Here is a 20,220-nt window from a genome sequence, read left to right as displayed (position 1 = left end):
CGCCTCCTGTCCTGAAAAAGAGCCACAATTTAAACAAATATTAATTACTTGCAGTGAGCACCAACAGAACACAATATGTGAACTCGCCACTCAGCTACGGATGAAGGCCTCCTCAAGCCGTGCTGGTCATGGGGGTAGTTTGACCATACATCACCATGGCTGCTCAGTTCAGATTGTTGGAGGCCCGAAAGCCGGGACTGATATCACTCGCCCGCTCACGTTGGCCATGGCCGGGAGTAAAACTCAGGTGATCAAGTTAATAGCACGGTGCGCAAAACACTGCTCCACTCGACCACAGCACAGCCTGGGTTTAGTCTGCAGTCTCTCCAATAACGCCAAGCGCTGCCAGAAGGAGCATTAGTCATTCTTGATTTGTAGCTTTTTTTCCGCCTGAGGACGACCACTGGTGTTGCGATTGAAACGTCGTAATATATTATTTTTTATTTTATTTTTCTACCTACGTGACTTTACCGAAATAACCAAAGAGTGAGCATAAATCATCTGAGCTTCTTCATGAGTGGGAAACCCAGGCATTGCCTCAACATGTCCGTAGCTGAGTGGAGACTAAGCCAGATCTGGGCTACTCGGATCACGGGTTCAAAACCTGCAATATTCTCAATGACTGACGTAGATCAATAATAATAGTGAAAAAAATCGTAAGTACTAAAGGGAAATCTTGATTTGAAGCTTTCGTGACTGCAGGAATCCATTCTCTTTGGTTCTTTCGGTAAAGTCACGTAGGTAAAAAATTTAATAAATAAAAATAGATCACGACGTTTCGATCGCAACACAAGCAGTCGTCCCTCAGGCGTAACTTGCTGTGGTGCTTCCATTCTTCCCTGCCGTTTGGCTGTTATCTCCGACTCTCTGAGTTGCATTGCCCTGTTGGGTGCCTCTGCATTAACGGGCTGGGGTCTCACTAACATGGCCATCTCTGCTCCCTGAGCCTCGATGTACCGATGGTTCTGGCTGTGTGATGGGCTTTGTGTCTCACTGGCACGACCACCGTTGCGGTGGTTCTCTTGCGTTGACGCAGTTGGCAGCGCCGCAGCTTGTGTTACACATAGACATGACACTAACTTGATAATTCATCTTATCTCTCTGCCTAATCTCCCATTAACACTGCTGTTGTGCGCATATGCGGGGGTGATGCTCTTATGCGGCGACGGAAGCTCATTTCATGCTAATCTCTTTCCCTAATCTCCCCCCATTAACACAACTGGCGTGCTTGCGTCCGGGGATGGAATTCCTTTCCAGCTCAGACCCCGCCTGCTTGCCCTTCGCCAACATATATAACCTCTTGTAACAGCTCTCTCGCTGTTCTTCCTGGTTCAGCCTGAGGACGACCGCTTGTGTTGCGATCGAAACGTCGTGATATATTATTTTTTATTTTATTTTTCTGCCTACGTGACTTTACCAAAAGAACCAAAGAGTAGTTAAGGGAATCAGTAAAATATATTTTATTTCAATACATTTTCAAAACCATGGCATTTGTTACATTCACGAAGGCAGTGCAGTGGGTAGCTCAATGCCTGTCCCTGAAAGCAGGCATCTCGAGTGTGAATCTCACAACTGCACCTGCGATGCAGCCTCCGCTGCACACGGAGCCGCGTGAGCCTGCGAGGACACGGTCGCTCGGATCGACGAGACGCTCGAGTGTGAAGAGGCAATTTCCAATAAAAACTGGACACGTGGCAAGGATGGGAAAGGGCAGATTGTGTTAGAATACGCAGCCCATGGGGGAAGGTGGAGGCCTTGAGAGACCTATATGATGGAGAAGCTGGACAAGAGAGCTGAAGGGACAAAGATTGAGGAAAATAATGTATCCTGAGGTTTAAAAAAAAATAACCACCACTAAGCGGTGCTCTTTCATTTAAAGGCACCATTAAACTGCATCATTTTCATGTGAATGACCTTAAACTGGTTTTTAAAAACAAATAACCTATAAAGCAGTGGTTTAAATAAAAAAGCAAAATCCTGCGATAACAATCGAAACGTGCTGCAAAAATAGCGAAATAGTAATAACCAACTACAACCATAATAGACTTTTTTTGGGTTAGATCGTGTAAATAAATGTGTCGTTAAAACTCACCACCACCCGACACAGCCAACTAGTAAGGGTTGTCACGTAAACAGAACATGCCAATTCGTCACTAGTACAGCACACCGGTGTGTTGGAGAGCTAAGCCAAAACATTTACAATCTGAGTACGACGTTTTGCCAGTACAGTAATTACAACTAGCTTCATCAGGCGACAGCCAGATTTTTGGAAAAGTCTGTTTAGTTGCTTATATAGAGGCATAGATGTGGTGACTACGCTTCTGTGCTCTTGTGCAAAGTGGGGGGGATTAATGAGTCAACGTACATTATGCATGTGCATTATGCGAGCCCTTTGGATATTGTCCTTCCTATCTCGGGTGTATCAAAATAGCCGTACCAACGGTAATCTCTATTAAAGTATGGTGACGTTTATAGGCATGCATTTAAATAATGTATTATTTGATTATTCACTTCCACGCAGCACTAAGGCGGTAGCTATCCAAACGGTTACAATTATTTTTTTTTCTTTCAATTTTTATAGATTCGCCTTAGTGCTGCGTGGAAGCGAATCATCAAATAATACATTTAAATAATTTTAGGATGAAGGTGTTGATGATGCTCCAGGTTATGTACGATGCTGGAGAGCTATTTTGTAATAGAATACAGCGTGTATCTTTCGCACGGTGCCAAGCAAGCTCTTCTGCTACTGGAGACTTCCATGGCACAAGTCGGCACCAAGTAGCGAGTGAAGGCATTGTGCTAGGTCAGGACAGGAGAGGGCAACAGAATGGTAATGGTTGAGAGCTTCATTTTCTAACATCTAATGGTTGAGAGCTTCATTTTCTAACATCTAATGGTTGAGAGCTTCATTTTCTAACATCTTATTCCAGCGAGAAAAGTCACACGAGATGCACAATCGCCGATGGCCGAGTCCTAAAATGCTGATGAAACACGCTGCAACTCGTAAAGACTGCACGGCATTCACACGTGAATGCATCGTAAATGCATATATTTTTTGGTGCAACTCGTGGTACACAAAATGCATCCTAAAATAATAAGTGGGAGTTACATATCAGCACGATGCAATGAAAACAACATGTTAACGCTAGAGCAATTAATAACATCGCCACAAACTGGTTTTAAATTAAGTCAAAGCAGTAAGCTAGGACATTTGTGATAAATTTAGTCATGACAACCACAATTGTGGTTTCCAAATGTAAAACGTGACGCTCATCAAAAGGTGATACCCACGAGACGACTGCTGATCACTGTAGGGTGACACTGTTGAACACACACGCTCATGTATGGTTTGTCAGATATTTGACAATTTTATCCCAATATTCATCAACTCATAAAATCTAAATCTCACCGGATAATGGACGCCAGTTCTCAACTACTCAAACTCCGTGTTTGACTTGCTTTCAGGCCAGTTATTATATTTTTTATAAGAAATACAGAATTAACTAAGTTAATGAATTTTCATATTTTTCAAAAATGGAAATGCACGTATCAATTACATTTGAAAATGTAATTTTTCATGCTGACAACAAATTGAATTTAAAATACCCAAGAGGAACACGAAGCTGAACGTTAATAAAACAATATTTTTACGATTTAACTGTACATAGCACACCAACCGTTAAATCCTTATATATATTAGAAAAAAACATTCCACGAAAGAGCCCAAACATATATTTGTATTCGCTTTCAACAATTCCTGGCAACATATCGCCAAAGTGATCTGGGAAAATGCAAAAAAAAATGTTTTCTCTAAAAAAGAAAAACACCCATCACGGAAGTGGCATTACCACTGTTGTTGCAGCAGTTCACAGATTCCACGTTTGGTTTCTGAAGCCGCTTGTATTTTTGTGAGAACACTCATCTATTCCGTCCCCCCTCTGTGCACTACTCCTCTGTCTGACGTGGCGGCGTGTCAGGATGGTCTCCCGCAGGCCGCGGGTGCTGCTTAATGTGTTCTGTGCCACCAGGCAGCACTTGGGTCTCGTGAATGAGCTGCAGCACCGCCCTCTTCACAGCCGTGTCCACCAGCCGCCTGCTCAATGCCGCCAGTTCTACTTCCTCCTCCTTCACAACGGGCTGGTCACCTACACCAGCCACATGCATCGTGTGTAACGATTAGGGAAAGTTTCTGCTATATATTTTTGTTGATGATACCATATACATTTTCATAATATACAGTATAACGATAAGAGCCATATGTTTATCCCACAACTTTAGAAATTGTAAATACTTCATCAATAAATAACCGGTTTCGTTTTCAACAAAAATTAACAATAACCACGATCTGAAAATATTTATCAGAAAAAGCAATACGATTATGATGGACTGTGTACCCTATGAGATGTATAATAGTAAGCCCACAGTGCCCCATACAGTTCAGGAAACTCTGCAAGACTAATTTTTTCTTTTTAGATTTTCCTTGAGTATATCCACTCATTTTGACATTTTTATATATCTTGATTTTATCCGTAAAGCTATCACCCCAAACGTTGGGAGAGAACCTTCTGAGGACCCAATCAAAACCATCACCTTGCCATAACATAGCAGGGGTTACCAAAAACATTTCCAAAATCATGAGCAAACACAAGATCCAGGTTCAACACAGTACATACAATTCTTGATCTGATCCCATCTGTGAAAGATGTGATCCCTGACATGCAATACCCCGGTGTCTACAAACTAAGCTGTGTCTGCGGCAGTAGTTACATTGGGGAAACTAAGCGACATGTCTCGGATCGTGTTCGTGAACACAAGGCAGATCTGAAACAAGGTACGACTATAATACCTTGGCCGTGGCTGATCATTGTTTTAAAGCTGTGGGCAGACACGAAATTGATTTCTCCAAGATGAAGGAACTCTGCAAACCTACTGGCTATCAACAAAGATTCGTTCATGAAGCCATCCAGATATTTTAACACAGACAAAATTTCAACCGAGAAGATGGGTACAAAACTGAGCATTCATTATTAACCAGTTTAAGTCATAACTGGCTGTGATGTTTCCATCCTACCTGCCGATGTTAGCAGTTATTTCCAACTCTCTTGAGTTGCATTCCTCGATGTGACGGTGGCTACATTGACATGCTAATCTCTCACGATACAATGGCCAGCCCAACAGCTTTGGGGTGCCCTCGATCTTCCTTCTCTAACACCGCCCACTTACCCTTGCACCCATCTCAGGCCTATATAACGCCCTGCTTCAGCAGCTATCTTGCTATATATTTTCACCTGAGGACGATTGCTTGTGTTGCGACCGAAACGTCGTGATTTTTTAATTACTTTTTTATCTACGTGACTTTACCGAAAGACCCAGAGAGTAGGAATATATTTGTTTAATTTATACTGTAAGGTATTGTGATGCCCTCTTTAGTGGAGGCGAGTTCTTACTCAAATAATGTATTGAATTAATGAATAGTAGATCTACAACCTGTGGCTACACAAATGTCCCGGGTACATCAATAAGCCTGGATCCCACACTACGGCATGGTAGTTATCTCAATCAACATCTGCTTGCTCTTTTATGAGTGCCTGTCTTGCCATGCGTTTTCTGTCTCAAGAAAATGCTTATAATCTCTTTGGGCTCAAACCTTCTCATATTAACCCTCGCCTGCTTGATTGTGAAATGCATAAAGAGAGCCGATTAATAAAACAATTGTAAGAGTTATAAGGATCACCATGAAGTTAAATGCCTGCGTCACAAGCACTGAGTCACCACCACAACAGGTGCTGTGACAATCCCCGGTTCTGAAAGGCACCCAGCTGGCAGTCCTAACCTGGCCACCAACGACAAGACACATTCGCTCGGTCACCTGATTTGGCTTAGCTCAGCCTCAAACCGAATAAGCTTGCGTGAGAAAATATATCACTCGTCTTAAATAGAGTACCACTGATGCTTGGCTAAGACACTCAATGGGCAGACACCAGAAATCATACCGTGGTGTCATCATCCATTATGGCTGTTAAGGACATGATGAGAGTGGGCTATTCAGACCATCTGGCTTGTGTGGTTGTTCTCTGGAAATAACGCGCCCTTACGTGATGGGAAGGAAGTGACCCACGATCAATGTGCAGCGTTTTTGCCGTTTCAGTGAATTATTCTGACATAGGGAGAGAGGTAGAACAGCTTGGAATGTAAATAATAATTTCAAAAACTAAAGAGACTTATATCCACACGTGTTCTCACGATTATTCTAACATTGCAAAGTGGCAAACTGATGTTAAATGGTAGCGGTGCTGAAGCAACAACCAAACAAGCCCCTGTTTGAAACCCGGTATGTCTGCCTAAAATTTGCATCTTTCACATGCAGCTGCTTCTCTAACAGTGTGCAATATAGTAAACTCTCAGTTATCCCAGGTAATGGGGGTTGATGGATGACCCAATAAAATAATAAACAAAGATAAAGCCAAACACATGTACAACCACCCTGTAAAATATACGTCATCATCATCAGCATCACGATCCATAGGCAGGTAGCTCGTAGGTGTCCACTGCGATATGTCGTTATTTTTTTCCACTCTTCTCTGTCTTGTGCCAATATGCTCAAGTAGTGCCACATCTTTCTGGCACCAAACTCCTATGTCGTCGTCAAGTCATTCTCTGTGAGGTCTTCCTCTCAATACGTATTGTTTACTTATGTGGAATGTTGGTGAAGATGCAGAATGAGGTTATAACGCTACAGGGAAATGCAGAAAACACGTTACGCACAGTTAACCGGCAGGAAATTCTCCAAAAAAATAATGAAAACATTGTTTTTGTTAAATTGTTAAAATAACATTTACCGATAAACGTTAAGACGTCACAAGGGCACCGATTCACTGCCCCTTAACGAATGAGGAGCAGCTCGTAATAGTGATGGAATTAATGAGTGCACCCATAGATAGTTCATTTCACAAGCGAGGTGAACCCACAAGTCGGATGATGTAGCCACAGGTAAAGCGAGAATTAGCTGAATCTTCTATCACGGTGAACGTGTGCGAGCACATCACTTACCAAGAGCTATCGTGGCCTCACAGTGGTAGAAGCCACTGGGCTGTTTCTTCCTCAGCATCGCGCACAAATCGAGCCGATGTAGCAGCTCCCCCCCGAAAGGACTCCTCTTTCGAGTCTTCATAGAAGCTCGGGTCGATCTTCCTGATGCCCTGTCCCACGTATCGCACACGGGGTCTGTTTATTCACGACTTCTTACAATTATGACAGAACACGATTCCTGAAGATGTGGGGTGATGCCATGATACAAAAAAAATCATTGTAGTCAATAATCATGGGTGACACCGGAAGAGTTCAGATTCGTGTGGTCGCAACCACTGGGGGAAACAGGAGCATTCACTAAACACAACCTCTTGACAATCTGAGGGAGACTTCGTTATGCCCTCCCTTTACCAAAGACAGTCTCATCGAGTCCAAAGACTCTTTTCGGCGACGTGCTACTTGGATTATTTAGTGAATCCACTGAAAAGTGTTGAACATTAGCGAAAAAAAACATCAAACATAAGAAGGGATGTAATGGTATAAGCCCAAGGACAACCTGTTTGTGCATGGTGGTCGCCTGTATTCTGGCAATGTGGAGCCTCGAGGGTCGGTGGATGACACAAATGTTGCAAAAAACTCCCAGCCCTTGGGCGTCAAGGGGGAGCCACAACCTGCCTTGCCAGGAAAATGCAGTACAAGTACGGACTAACGTCATCTTTCCCTCGTATACCGCGATACTGTTGCCCTCTCGCACGTGTGGGTTTTCTGTGGATGAAAACATCTTGTATAGAGGGACCGCAGAGCTTGGGCAATTCTTGGTGCCGGCTTACTGTCTGGCTACTGTTTCCCAGCTGGTTTGTGCTTCCTCAGCAATTGAGAGATGCAATTTGCACAAAACGACACTACATTAAACTGAACACTACTACTATAATAAGCCAAGAATGTGTGTGTGTCCAGCACGTGATGTCACTCCACATGAGGCCCACCCCCCCCCCTTCATTAATTGAGTGGGTGGATTTTTACACTAACGCAGGAGAAGGTCGAGCTAAATTAAATAATTAACTACGCAAAGTCACTTCAAATGACGTTTCTTTACAGAAAGTGACAGTAAAAAATAAATCTACGCAGCACAGTGCTACATCCGTGTGTGACGTCACTGCAAAAGAGCCCCCCCCCCCCCCCCCCTTTATTAATATTCATGCCAGCGTGGAAATTTACATGAACACACAAGAACACGAGAAGGTCGCGCACTCCACATGCCGCACCCCTCCCCTCATTAATAATCATTAGCAGGTGACGTCACTCCACATGCCGCACCCCTCCCCAATAACCATTATTGGGTGATATCACTCCACATAGGGCAACCCCCCCCTCCCTCATTAATAATCATGAGCTGAACAATTTTTCTATTGAATATTTCAGATTTACTGCAATATTACACCCATCCTTGGAAGGGCAAAAAAGCTAGTTTATATTATTATCCGTGTACAAACATTCTCAATCCTGAGTAGTCTGGCATATGGTGAAATCATGCCCATCTTGGGTGATTTGGCCATAGGCAAGAGGGGATAACACAGAAAAAAAATAAGCACAAACAGGACGAGCTATTTGATATACTTGGAGCCATACGATGGCAATATTAAAGGCTGTGCGTGTCGTGCACACGACGAGCGTGCGATCCACCGGCCGCTGCCCAGAACAAGCCAGTTCCAGTCACATGACAGAAAGAGCGTTACTGTAAATGTAAGGCATAATGAAATCAAGCCTGTATCAATATTATCACACGAGCAATGAAAACGTTATAAATGCACCACGGTGCCTATGGAGCGTAAGTTTCACTTTCATGAGGAAAGTAAAAAGTATTTTCTTGATGGGTATGAACTGCTGTCTAGACATTCTTAATGAATAGCGAAAACTATTGGCAACAGTATCTGTTGCCGCACCGTCAATCACGTTGTTTTATACGCCAGCGATATCCGAGATATACGGCCAAGTGTAAAACGCTTTGAAAAGGGCACTCGTCTGCAGGTCCACTACCTACACCTGCACAGATTGTGTTGTGACATCAAATTACTTAAGTTATTTATCTTGCGACTATTGAAATGAATGTTGAACGTACAAAAAATGTGCTTAAGTTGTCAATTTTTTTTTATAATGAATGTGCATTTCAGCCCCCGAAGACCTAGCCCATTTTGGCATTACGCTGATGGAACATGGCAATATTGTGGCATCAGAGACAAAGACCTCAGTTTCCCTTCTGCAAGGGAGGCAATGAAAAAGTACAGCAGTCTCAGGAAACAACCGAGGGTGCTTTTACAATGATTGACTGCTTTATTTAGTCTGGCACTTTTGAGGTGCAGACTCCCCACTGAACCCTACGGAGTGGCTTAGTTCAGCGTAGCTCTTGACAATCTACGTCTCTTACACTTTCTGTTTAAAAACAAATTGTCTTGAATGTACTTAACCAGACCGTGTGTATAATACAGGTGCTTTGTGGGTAAAGGCAGTGCAAGATCATTTGTTCGAAATCACAAGAGCATCTTATTGTGTGTAAAGGGTTTTACATCCACCATTCTCAATAGCTATTTGAAAAGTCTCCAAACAATAATGCTTTTTAAAAACAGAGGTAGGTCATGTTGATACGATTAAGCTATTTTTATTTGACCAGGTAAGGCCCACTGAGCTATGTAGCTCTTTTTCAGAAGTGACCTGGCCGCAAATGATAGCTCAACGAAGTAGCAGCTAAATACTCTAAATGCATGTTTCTGAACATGGAGGGAAAAACTGGAGTACCTGGAGAAAAATCCACACGCCCACAGAGAGAACATGCAAACTCCAAATATACAGGCATAAGGGTCGGGATTGAACCCATGACCTCTTGCATACCAGGTGAGGTAGTTAACATCTCACCACCACGGCGTGCCCCTCAGTGAAAGCCCACTGAGGCAGTATATGATTGTATCACGGGTGATATGAGTTACATCCAAAGTGTAAACATTTAACAATTTTAGCTGTCCAGGTTTGTAGTGAGTGTTCATTAAATACCTGGCGCCTTAGCTTTGCAGCCCTTGACAATTTCATGAAAGTAAGGTGAGGCTTGAAGGCTTTTCCATCTGCCACAGCAATGCCTTTCTCTTCAAAGCAATTATAGATCGTTTCTGAAACCAGAATGTTGAATATTACTTGACAACTGCAACATAAAGAGCACTAAGAAACGTACCAGGATAGAATGCTTAAATATACTAGATCAATGGTAAAATATCTTCACAGAAAGAATAATATTATTGTAATCGCCATATATTTTGTTCATAGGACCTCTTTTTTAAATGAACATCATTAAAGATTTAAATTGGTATAATTCGAACATAAGAACCTCTTCCTGTCTCTGGAATTTTTCTTTGCTTCGCGCCAAACTGATGTCATGACAAAGCCATTTATGCAGGAGCAATGTGAATAGCTGTGCGGCCCCGATAAGTTGTAGCTGTGTACAGGGTAGTGAGCCAAGAATCATGGCCTAGATGAAGGTTGTGCTGCTGCTGTGGGGAGCGGCAACAACTGAAATGTGTTGGGCTGAGACAACTGAATTTTTTGATGGGCGATTTCCACTTCTGCTGCCCGTAAAAGCTTGTTAAATATGTTTGTGGCCATGCCTTTTTTAATTCAGATATCGAGATCAAACAATAATAATAGCAAGTGCCACGTCACTGATTTCAGTTATCACTTCACATTGAATGCTGTAAAGTTACAAATATGCAAAGTGTCTCTGCACCGGCAAGCATTTGTCATCTGCCACTGAGTAAAGCATAGAGGTTGGCCTCCACTGACATTAACAAAATATTGCACCTCTTTAATGGATACACACAGGCCTCCCTACATCCCCTTCATCCCCTTAATCTCCCGTCCACCCTGGACCTCCCCTTTTTAAAATCTTCCCGTCTTCCATGTGGCACCGGTGATCGGTTCTGGCCGTACCTGCAATCTCGTTGAGTATGGACATGTGGTGTCCATCAGATATCTTGACAAATGCCACCTCATTTTTAAAGTCTCCAATGCCCTCAAATGGTAGCACCACCGGTGGTCCTGGCACAAGAGTTCTCAACTTCTTCTGGCAGAGCTCCATGGCGCTTACAGCACTGTAAAGCACAAACATTTTACATCCCTTTCGTCAAGACACTGCTGGATGAGGACCTCTCAACCGCTGTGCAAGTTGTGGGGGTTATTTGATAATACTTCCACATGCTGTAGGATGAAAGTGGGGAGGGTGGATGTGCAGGCATAGACGTGGGAGCACAGAAGTACAATAAAACAAAGGATTTTGCGACACGGCCCTTTGCTGCCAACCACATAGTACCTCGAGAGAAACCATACCTACGTGACTTGCAGAATAATACTCACTAAGAAAATGAGGTAAGAGAAATGCTTTAAACATGCATAACAACTGAGGGGCAATTAACGTGAATGCCACTAAAAGAATGAGTGTTGACTGTGAGGCAGATGAACAATGTCAGGGGGAATGCACAATTGACTGCACGCACCTCTCAATCAGAGCCACCAACACTGCAGAACTTAACATGGCCACCCCTCCCAAGTCCCAACAATCTTCTAACACCCAAGGCAAATGCCTACGTGGCTTACGCCTACAACCGGTACTGCCAGGGGTCCCAAGCCAACAGCCAGTGGCCGCTCCACCCCCACCTTCCCTTTCTTCGTATCCCAGTTCATGGGCCCCACCAGCCAGTGAGTTCCCGTGCAGCTGCACCGCCTGCGAACCTGCCCGCTATGCCACTGATCCAAAGAAAGAAAGGCAGACTTGATTGAAGCCCATAATACAGATTTCTGGGTTAGATCGTGTAAATATAAATGCGTCGTTAAACCTGCCACCACCCAACACGGCCAATTCATCAGGTTTTGTCACCTAAACAAAACATGAAAATGAGTTACTAATCTTGATTTGAGGCTTACATGACTACAGGAATCCATACTCTGGTTCTTTCGGTAAAGTCACGTAGATAAAAAAAATTATACAAGACAACACGACGTTTCGGTCGCAACACAAGCGGCCCTCTTCAGGTGAGAACAATTATCTGCTGTTGTGTATATCTGGATGGCTTCGTAAACAAATCTCCGATGGTGGCGCGAGGATTTGCAGAGCACCTTGGTCTCGGAGAAAACAATGTCATGTGTGCCCACAGCGTTGAAACAATGATCCGCCACCGCCGAGGTGTTGGTTCTGCCGTGTTTCAAATCCGCTTTGTGTTCGCGAACCCGGTCTGAGACGCGTCGCTTCGTTTCACCAATGTAACTGCTGCCGTAAGACACAGCTCAGCTTATAGACACCAGGACATTGCATGTCCGGAATGGCATTTTCACCGAGACAAAACTTTAATCGGGAAGATGGATTCAGATTAAGCAATCATTAGAAGGATGTGATAAACCGCGTAAAATTTTAACTGCTATGATTTTCACTCACCCATCCGTGTGTCTTGTTGTCCGATTACTACAAGTCCATTTACTTGCTAATTTCTCCAGCCCCAGCCATACATACACGCCACAAACCCTCCCCCCTCTCCCCTATGAACCCCTACAGCCAAACTCCTCCTTCCCCCCCCCGTGCCTAACCCCTACAGCCAAACTCCTCCTTCCCCCCCCCCCGTGCCTAACTCCTACAGCCAAACTCCCTCCCCCCCCCCGTGCCTAACTCCTACAGCCAAACTCCTCCTTCCCCCCCCCCCCCCCCGTGCCTAACCCCTACAGCAAAACTCCCTCCTCCCCCCCCGTGCCTAACTCCTACAGCCAACTCCTCCTCCTCTCCCTCCCCCGTGCCTAACTCCTACAGCAAAACTCCCTCCCCCCCCCCCGTGCCTAACCCCTACAGCAAAACTCCCTCCCCCCCCCCCGTGCCTAACCCCTACAGCAAAACTCCCTCCCCCCCCCCCCGTGCCTAACCCCTACAGCCAAACCCCTTCCCCCCCCCCTCCCGTGCCTAACTCCTACAGCCAAACTCCTCCTCCCCCCCCCCCCCGTGCCTAACTCCTACAGCCAAACTCCTCCTCCCCCCCCCCCCCCGTGCCTAACCCCTACAGCCAAACTCCTCCCCCCCCCCCCGTGCCTAACTCCTACAGCAAACTTCTCCTCCCCCCCCCTCCCGTGCCTAACCCCTACAGCCAAACTCCTCCCCCCCCCCCCCGTGCCTAACTCCTACAGCCAAACTCCTCCTTCCCCCCCCCGTGCCTAACTCCTACAGCAAACTCCTCCTCCCCCCCCCTCCCGTGCCTAACCCCTACAGCCAAACTCCTCCCCCCCCCCCGTGCCTAACTCCTACAGCCAAACTCCTCCTTCCCCCCCGTGCCTAACTCCTACAGCAAACTCCTCCTCCCCCCCCCCCCTGCCTAACCCCTACAGCCAAACTCCCCCCCCCCCCTCCCGTGCCTAACTCCTACAGCCAAACTCCTCCTTCCCCCCCCCGTGCCTAACTCCTACAGCCAAACTCCTCCTCAACCCCCCTCCCGTGCCTAACTCCTACAGCCAAACTCCTCCTTCCCCCCCCCCCCCTCGTGCCTAACTCCTACAGCCAAACTCCTCCTTCCCCCCCCCCTCCCGTGCCTATATACAGCCACAAAAGCAGATAATTTTTCTCACCTGCAGACGGCCGCTTATGTTGCGACAGAAACGTCGTGTTTTATTTTTTTATTTTTTCTATCTACGTAACTTTACCGAAAGAACCAGAGTGTATGAATTAGTTACTAGTTCAGCACACCATTGTTGGAGATTAAACGCACAACATTCGAGTACGATATTTCACCGATAATTATAACCTGCCTCATCAGGCAACAGCCAGAAGTGTTTACGTACTTGCTAACCTGCTCCGTGGCAAGGTGGACCACGAGCATGGTGATGTGCAGCGTGGCAACGGGAATGAGCGCCGGCATCAGTCTCGGGTCTCGCTGCACCACTCCCTCCTGGACGGCCTGGATGCCAGCTACCACCTGTGAACACCCATCGAGATAAACAGGGCAGCCACGTAGGCTCGCTATGGACACTTCAATAACGCTACCACCCTGCTTAAAGTTACTCCACCTTCACTTAGTTACTTGACCACATTTGGCAAAATATTCATGAAAAAATGCATACTTTATGTTATAATTAGCAGGAAATACCCGGCGTTGCCTGGGTACTTGCGGATATCCTTTGTTAATGTAGAGTGGCTCAATCACTATATTCAGGAGGGGGTCACTGAATATATATTGTTTTCCCTTTTGAGTTCAATATATGTCATAGTCTGGTCAATAAGACCTATTATCAGCTACTGCTGTTGCATGCCGCATTACCCTGCTACTTGCAGATTACATACTTCATGATTAATCAGCACATTTGCCGACAATCATACGCAGTATCATTTCGTACTCCATTGTGGCACGTTATGTTACATTTATTACAGGCCCCATGGCACAGCAACATCTTAACAGTTCCTGTAACGCCATAGACCCCCTCCTTCTGAATACAGTGAACCTTTTTGAAACATTAATGCGGTTTGTTTGTCTCGCACGGCAAGATGGGTGTGATCACGGAGGTTGACCGTTGATTGGAATCATCAACGGTGTTTTGGGTGATACAATCAACGGCAATTTTAGATTAACTTCATGAGTGGGTCATTGTGTAACTGTTAGATGTGCAGGGCCAGGTGAATATATGCTCGATTAGGGATGGTAACGTCACTGGGAGCGTGTGGGGTGCCATTTGCGGGGCTCCGGGCCCCATATATAAAATTTCGACTCGCCATGTAGCTAAGGTTTTCCGCGGGGTTTCAAAAGGTAACCCTGCAAAGTTTGGTGGCAATAGCTTTAGCGGTGTGGATTTGTATTCGGGACAGACAGACTTTCATGTTTATATACATAGAAGAGTGATACCTCTGCAATTACTACAGGAATTGTATATGTATTGTTCCGTACCATATTAACATAACACATCCATGCCTCCCATCTATGATTAAAGCGAGGCCAAGTCTACGTGCAACACTAACTTCTTATACCTTCATTTAATGAAAGGACTTGAAATGGTTTTACATTTCATTAAGTTGATGTTATGTAACAGAGATTTCAATTATTTATTTTCACAGTAGTTATCGTTTTTTGAAGGCATGATTTTTCCATCATAGAATATCTGGCTCACATTGAGAGACACGCGGGATGACACTACGGAGTCCCTTCTACCTTGTTGTTGGTGATGGGAATCGCCACAAAGTAGTTTGGTCTCCGCTTCTTTTCATCAGTGTCGGCTGCGTCTCCCTTCCTCTCATTCTCCCATCCTTTTCGTTTCCTCTTTCCTTGGTGCTGCTCTTTGACTGACATTCACAAATGTTCTTGAGGCAGTGAAAATCAAACGAGTTCCTCTTCACCACACGAACACAGGGATACATCAGTTTATTTAGAATATACGAACAGGAGAAAACGTTGAACAATTTAGTTGTCTGCGTGTGTCCGCTACCACAATTGTGAATACATATAACGTGACATTTGGCCAGCAAATACCGGTACAAAATATACCCAGGCTTGCAAACATCTCAGGGTTTTTAAAGGCCACCCTGTACTAGAGTCTAATTTTATTAATTCCCCATGGTAATTACAGAGAAGAGCAGCTAATGAAACTACAAGCGCAATAGAAACCGACTTGAAAGGCAAATCTGCTTGCCACTCGGCTATAACTGTTGGCCACAAATGCATGCAGTAGTGAAGTCCTTGGGCACACTCATTAGGTCTTTGCAGTGTAATGCAGCATTAAACTAAACTATAAAAAAAACTGCAAATTATTTTATTTTACCAGGTAGGGCTCACTGAGATATATAGCTTATTTTCAGAAGCGACCTGGCGACAAACAATAGCTCAACGAAGTTGCTTATCGTGAGGAAACTTATAGCAGTCAAATGCTCTAAACGCATGTTTCTAAATGTGGAGGCAAAAACCGGAGGACCTGGGAAAAAATTCACACGACCACAGGGGAGAACATGCAAACTTCAAATATGCAGGCATCATGGTCGAGATTAAACCCACAACCTCCTGTATATCAGGCGAGGTAATTAACATCTCGCCACCACAGCGCCCTCAAATAATAACACCTGAGGGCAAACTGTTTACAATAATGTTTTTGCTATGCAAATTGCATCTCAAAACGTGACATCACAAAGCCCAATAACAAAAAACTTGGCATGAGAACACCCAAGAGAAAGAAAATAAAAAAAGAATGCGATCCAAGGTACAGAGGCAAACGCAACACGAATCAGGCAGGGCGACGGCAACTTCCAAAGCTACCTACCTCAGCCAAAATTCCAGAAAACAATAAAAACAATAACAAGAGCAACAGTCATGCATGCAAACAGTACCCCACTGTCACACATGTGTGTGGGTTGCCTCGTGCTTTCTTACTGCTGAACTCTGCGGAGATGTCGGTGTGAAGGAAGGGCAGCTCGGCCAGAAGATTTACCACCTCACTCTGCCTCTTCTTCTTCTTTGTCTTTTTCTTGTGAGCCTGTCCCTTCGGCCGGCTCTCCACCTGCACGCCAGCGTTGTCACTGCCCCGCATCCCTGGTAACAGCACCAAACACACCCGACATTTCACTTGAGGCATGGGCACTCGAAACGGCCCGCACAGTGAGAATGTGGTCAACATCGCCATGTGTTGTAAGATGTGTCAGTTATTGAGATGGTCCATCCGATTATTTAAGCAATACTAATAGACGACTCTTACCGATTATGATTCCATTCCTTATCCTATGGCCGGAAGATAGTGGAAAGAGTCTCACCTCTGTTTCCATGTGCACTGCTCGATGGTAGATGATGGGTGGGGCTTAGTGACATCACAGGAGAACCAGCTGCATCACGATGTGGTCGGCTTATCGAGGGTTTCCCACCTTCGAAAGGCAGGATGTTGATGGTCGCCATTGTTAAAGGAGTTCGAGTAAACGGTCCCAACAAAAGCAGTCGGGTACAATTGTTGGTCAATTACTAAATAATCCCAGCTTTAATTAGTTATAATTTATGTTTGCCTCGTAAAGCTTAAAATTAGTCTCAAGTGCAATTTTAAAAAGGATCCTTGAGATGCTCGCACAAGTTTTTGTGTCCGTACTTTGTGAAATAAAACATAAGTTCCAGTGCAGTATCATTGTGTCAACATCATAATCAACCATGATCATTCTACTGCTGGACACAGGGTTCCTCAAGCCACAACCACCTGGAGCAACACTGCAATCTAATGCAGTATTCTAATTTTCAAAGTACCACATCTTAAACAAAATATTTTTTTAGTAAATAATGCCGAGAACTGCCACATCAATCAGGTTTAAACGGTTTATAGACTTGCTTTCTATTCAGTCTCATTGATAGCAGTTAATTTGCCCGCTGCTATACACTTTACAATGCGCCCCGCTTTGACCGGTAAACCTGGTGGTGCCACAGTCTGTCTGCCGATTAAGCTTCTGTGAAAAATCAGTATTTTAAAAAATTCTCGCCTCGTTCTCCACTCCTTTATATGGGCCCAGGTGAGGCAACCTGAGCAGGGGGCGGGGTTATAGGATCACCAAGTTGAGGCTTCCCACATATTATTGGATAGCCTGTTTAACACGAGGGCTTTCGCGAGTCTCCAACACATCCGGTGTGCTGCCGTACTAGTAACGTATTGGCATATTGTGTACGTGACAAACCTTACTAGTTGGGCTGTCGGGTGGCGGCGGGTTTAACGACACGTTTATATCCAACGCGATCTAACCCAAAAACCTTTGTTATGGAGTGGATAACCTTATTCAGAGGTCAATGAAATTGCACTTGGGTCTCAAAGTCGATTCACCGACCCGCACTGACCGACGTGAAGCTGTCGAACGGATCTCCCACGACCTGCACAGGCACACGCGGAGACCATCACCCAGCAGCGGAGGGGCAACATCGCCCTGATGCACACACACACGCGCTCAACATCTTTGAGATGCAAGTCTTAGACTCATAAATATGCGGTTCTCTGCTTTGTATATACCTCATAACGAGTTGTATGCGAGTCTCTGTGTACGTGTGTATGCCTTTATCCGCTGTCAATTGACACCCTTGGACAACCCTTATGAATGCCAAGTTCCACATCACAGGTAGGGGGGGGGGTTGCAGGTGAAACATTGTAACAAGAAGAGGCCACCACGTCAAACAGGGATTCACGTGAGCCGGAGCCGAGTGAGCTCTCCGCGAGTTATTGGGGTCGATTCCACGAGGTGTGAAGCCGATTGCAATTGTCAACACGTGTCGCGTGTGGCGTATTGCTGGCGTCTACATTGACATCAACAACAATAAACTCTTGATTTAAAGCTTTATGACTGCAGGGATTAATATTCTTGGTTCTTTTGGTGGTGAGGGGGGGGGTGGTGGGTGCCGATCCCCCACTCGCCTCGCGTGTCCCCTCCTCCTCTTCCTGCTGCTGCTTGGCGCGGGAGAGCGACGGTGGAGGAGGCCGAGGCGGGGTGGTGGAGGCGCTACCAGAGGCGGGGGGGGGGGAGCGGTAAACTCCCCGCAGCAGCAGCAGCAACAGCGAGGCCGCAGGCGCCTCGAGGGGAAGTGACGGCGGCGTCGCTTCCCCTCAGACTCACCCCGCCCCCTCCCTCGCCCCGCCCCCTCTCTCCCTCACCCCGCCCCCTCCCTCCCTCTCCCCCTCCCTCCCTCCCTCGCCCCGCCCCCTCCCTCCCTCACCCCGCCCCCTCCCTCCCGCTCCCCCTCCCTCCCTCCCTCGCCCCGCCCTCTCCCTCCCTCACCCCGCCCCCTCTCTCCCTCGCCCCGCCCCCTGCCTCCCTCGCCCCGCCCCCACTCGCCCCGCCCCCTCCCTCGCCCCGCCCCCTCCCTCCCTCTCCCTCGCCCCCCCCCACTCGTTGCCACGTGAGAGGCTCCTCCGGGTTTATATTTGAGGAGCCGGGGCCCCCTTCTTGTAGACACATCGGCACTATAGCTTGTAAAGTCGTTGTTGTTGTTACCCCGCGTGTTTAGTGAACGCGCCGTGACAACAGCAGCGTTGTGGAATCGACACGGGGGTAAAGTTGGGACTTACGAACAACTCGACTTGCGAACAGACTTCTGGAATCGAAGTCGTTCGTAAGTAGACGAGTCCCTGTATTTTGTTTGTATGTGCAGTATGTTGAACTTCTTTCGCACCGTACGGTAGCCAACCGTGCTAATCCGAGGCGTTGGGTGATACCCTCATCACGTTTGCACTTGTGTACAATCGCAATAAATACATAAGTAAACCGAAACACGTTCGTCGACAACACTGCCATAAAATAAATATATCTATAACGGGTGACGTTTCGGGTAATAGCCCTTGATGTGCTATGAAGCAGCACGGAACGAGGACACGAGTTTTCCCACTTCACGTTTTGCCTGCCAACTATTGCACCAGTTGCCGAGAAATGTACTCCGCTCTCGAGATAATAATCATGTATTTAAGAATGTTCATTGTGACCGCAACGTGTGCGTTTGGAGTAAATGTTCGCTGAACATTCGACGCGTGTACTACTCTTGCCTTGAAATTGAGAGCAGCAATTCCAAACCCGTGGTCTGTGGACCCCCTTGGTGGTGCAAGAAGCTACTCAGTTACTGCTGTGAAAGTTGATGATGAGTTAGGGCAGGTTCATGTTTAAAGTGTTCATGAGGACCACTTTTTTGTACCAATTTGTCACGACCAAATGTTAAATATGTCGAAGTGGGACAGACAAGAGAAGAACATGAAATGTTGTTTCTACAAACTGTAGAGAGGAAGATTCGAGGCTTCACGCGAAGTGAAACAGCAACCTCTGTAAATAGTATTAAGGATAAATGTGAATTAAGAAAAGGGATGCATGGTTATTAGGCAAAATGTTATGCAAAAATTTATAATTTTCAAACTGACGTGCACAATCGCCTATGACATCTCGAGGAGAGGGAGAGAGCAAGGCAGAGGTGTGAGCAACAATACACACAACCGGTCTCTGTATAACAATGTATATATGTTATGCTTCGGCTTGGGTCTAATTGTCCATGCTAAACTAACGTTGGCTGTAATTGAACACGGTCCCTTACGTTATGGCAAGCTTCGGGGCCACTTCCTGGAGTCGTGGAGTTCTTCAATTGCTAGTACGGTACATTTCATTAAACCGTGTTTAAAAAAAACGTTTTTTTAAATATTACTTATTTT

The 20,220-nt window shown here is 45.7% G+C and overlaps 1 protein-coding gene across 1 annotated transcript; it reads right to left on the bottom strand.

The window, feature by feature from the left end:
- Positions 1–1,444: 1,444 nt before the first annotated feature.
- On the bottom strand, positions 1,445–18,620 carry LOC133353391 (A-kinase anchor protein 7-like). The gene is given in 12 exon segments (XM_061569606.1): positions 1,445–4,145; positions 5,735–5,833; positions 7,051–7,147; positions 7,149–7,199; positions 10,075–10,187; positions 11,002–11,162; positions 13,882–14,015; positions 15,240–15,370; positions 16,449–16,607; positions 16,826–16,933; positions 17,870–17,912; positions 18,448–18,620. Coding segments are annotated over 9 exon segments (906 nt in total). The 5' UTR covers positions 16,881–16,933; positions 17,870–17,912; positions 18,448–18,620; the 3' UTR covers positions 1,445–4,145; positions 5,735–5,828.
- Positions 18,621–20,220: the final 1,600 nt, after the last annotated feature.

Source organism: Lethenteron reissneri, chromosome 43 (genome assembly GCF_015708825.2).
Source record: "Lethenteron reissneri isolate LAM-NWPU_2019-01 chromosome 43, ASM1570882v1, whole genome shotgun sequence".
NCBI lineage: Eukaryota > Metazoa > Chordata > Hyperoartia > Petromyzontiformes > Petromyzontidae > Lethenteron > Lethenteron reissneri.
This window is presented reverse-complemented; position numbering and strand designations above follow the sequence as displayed.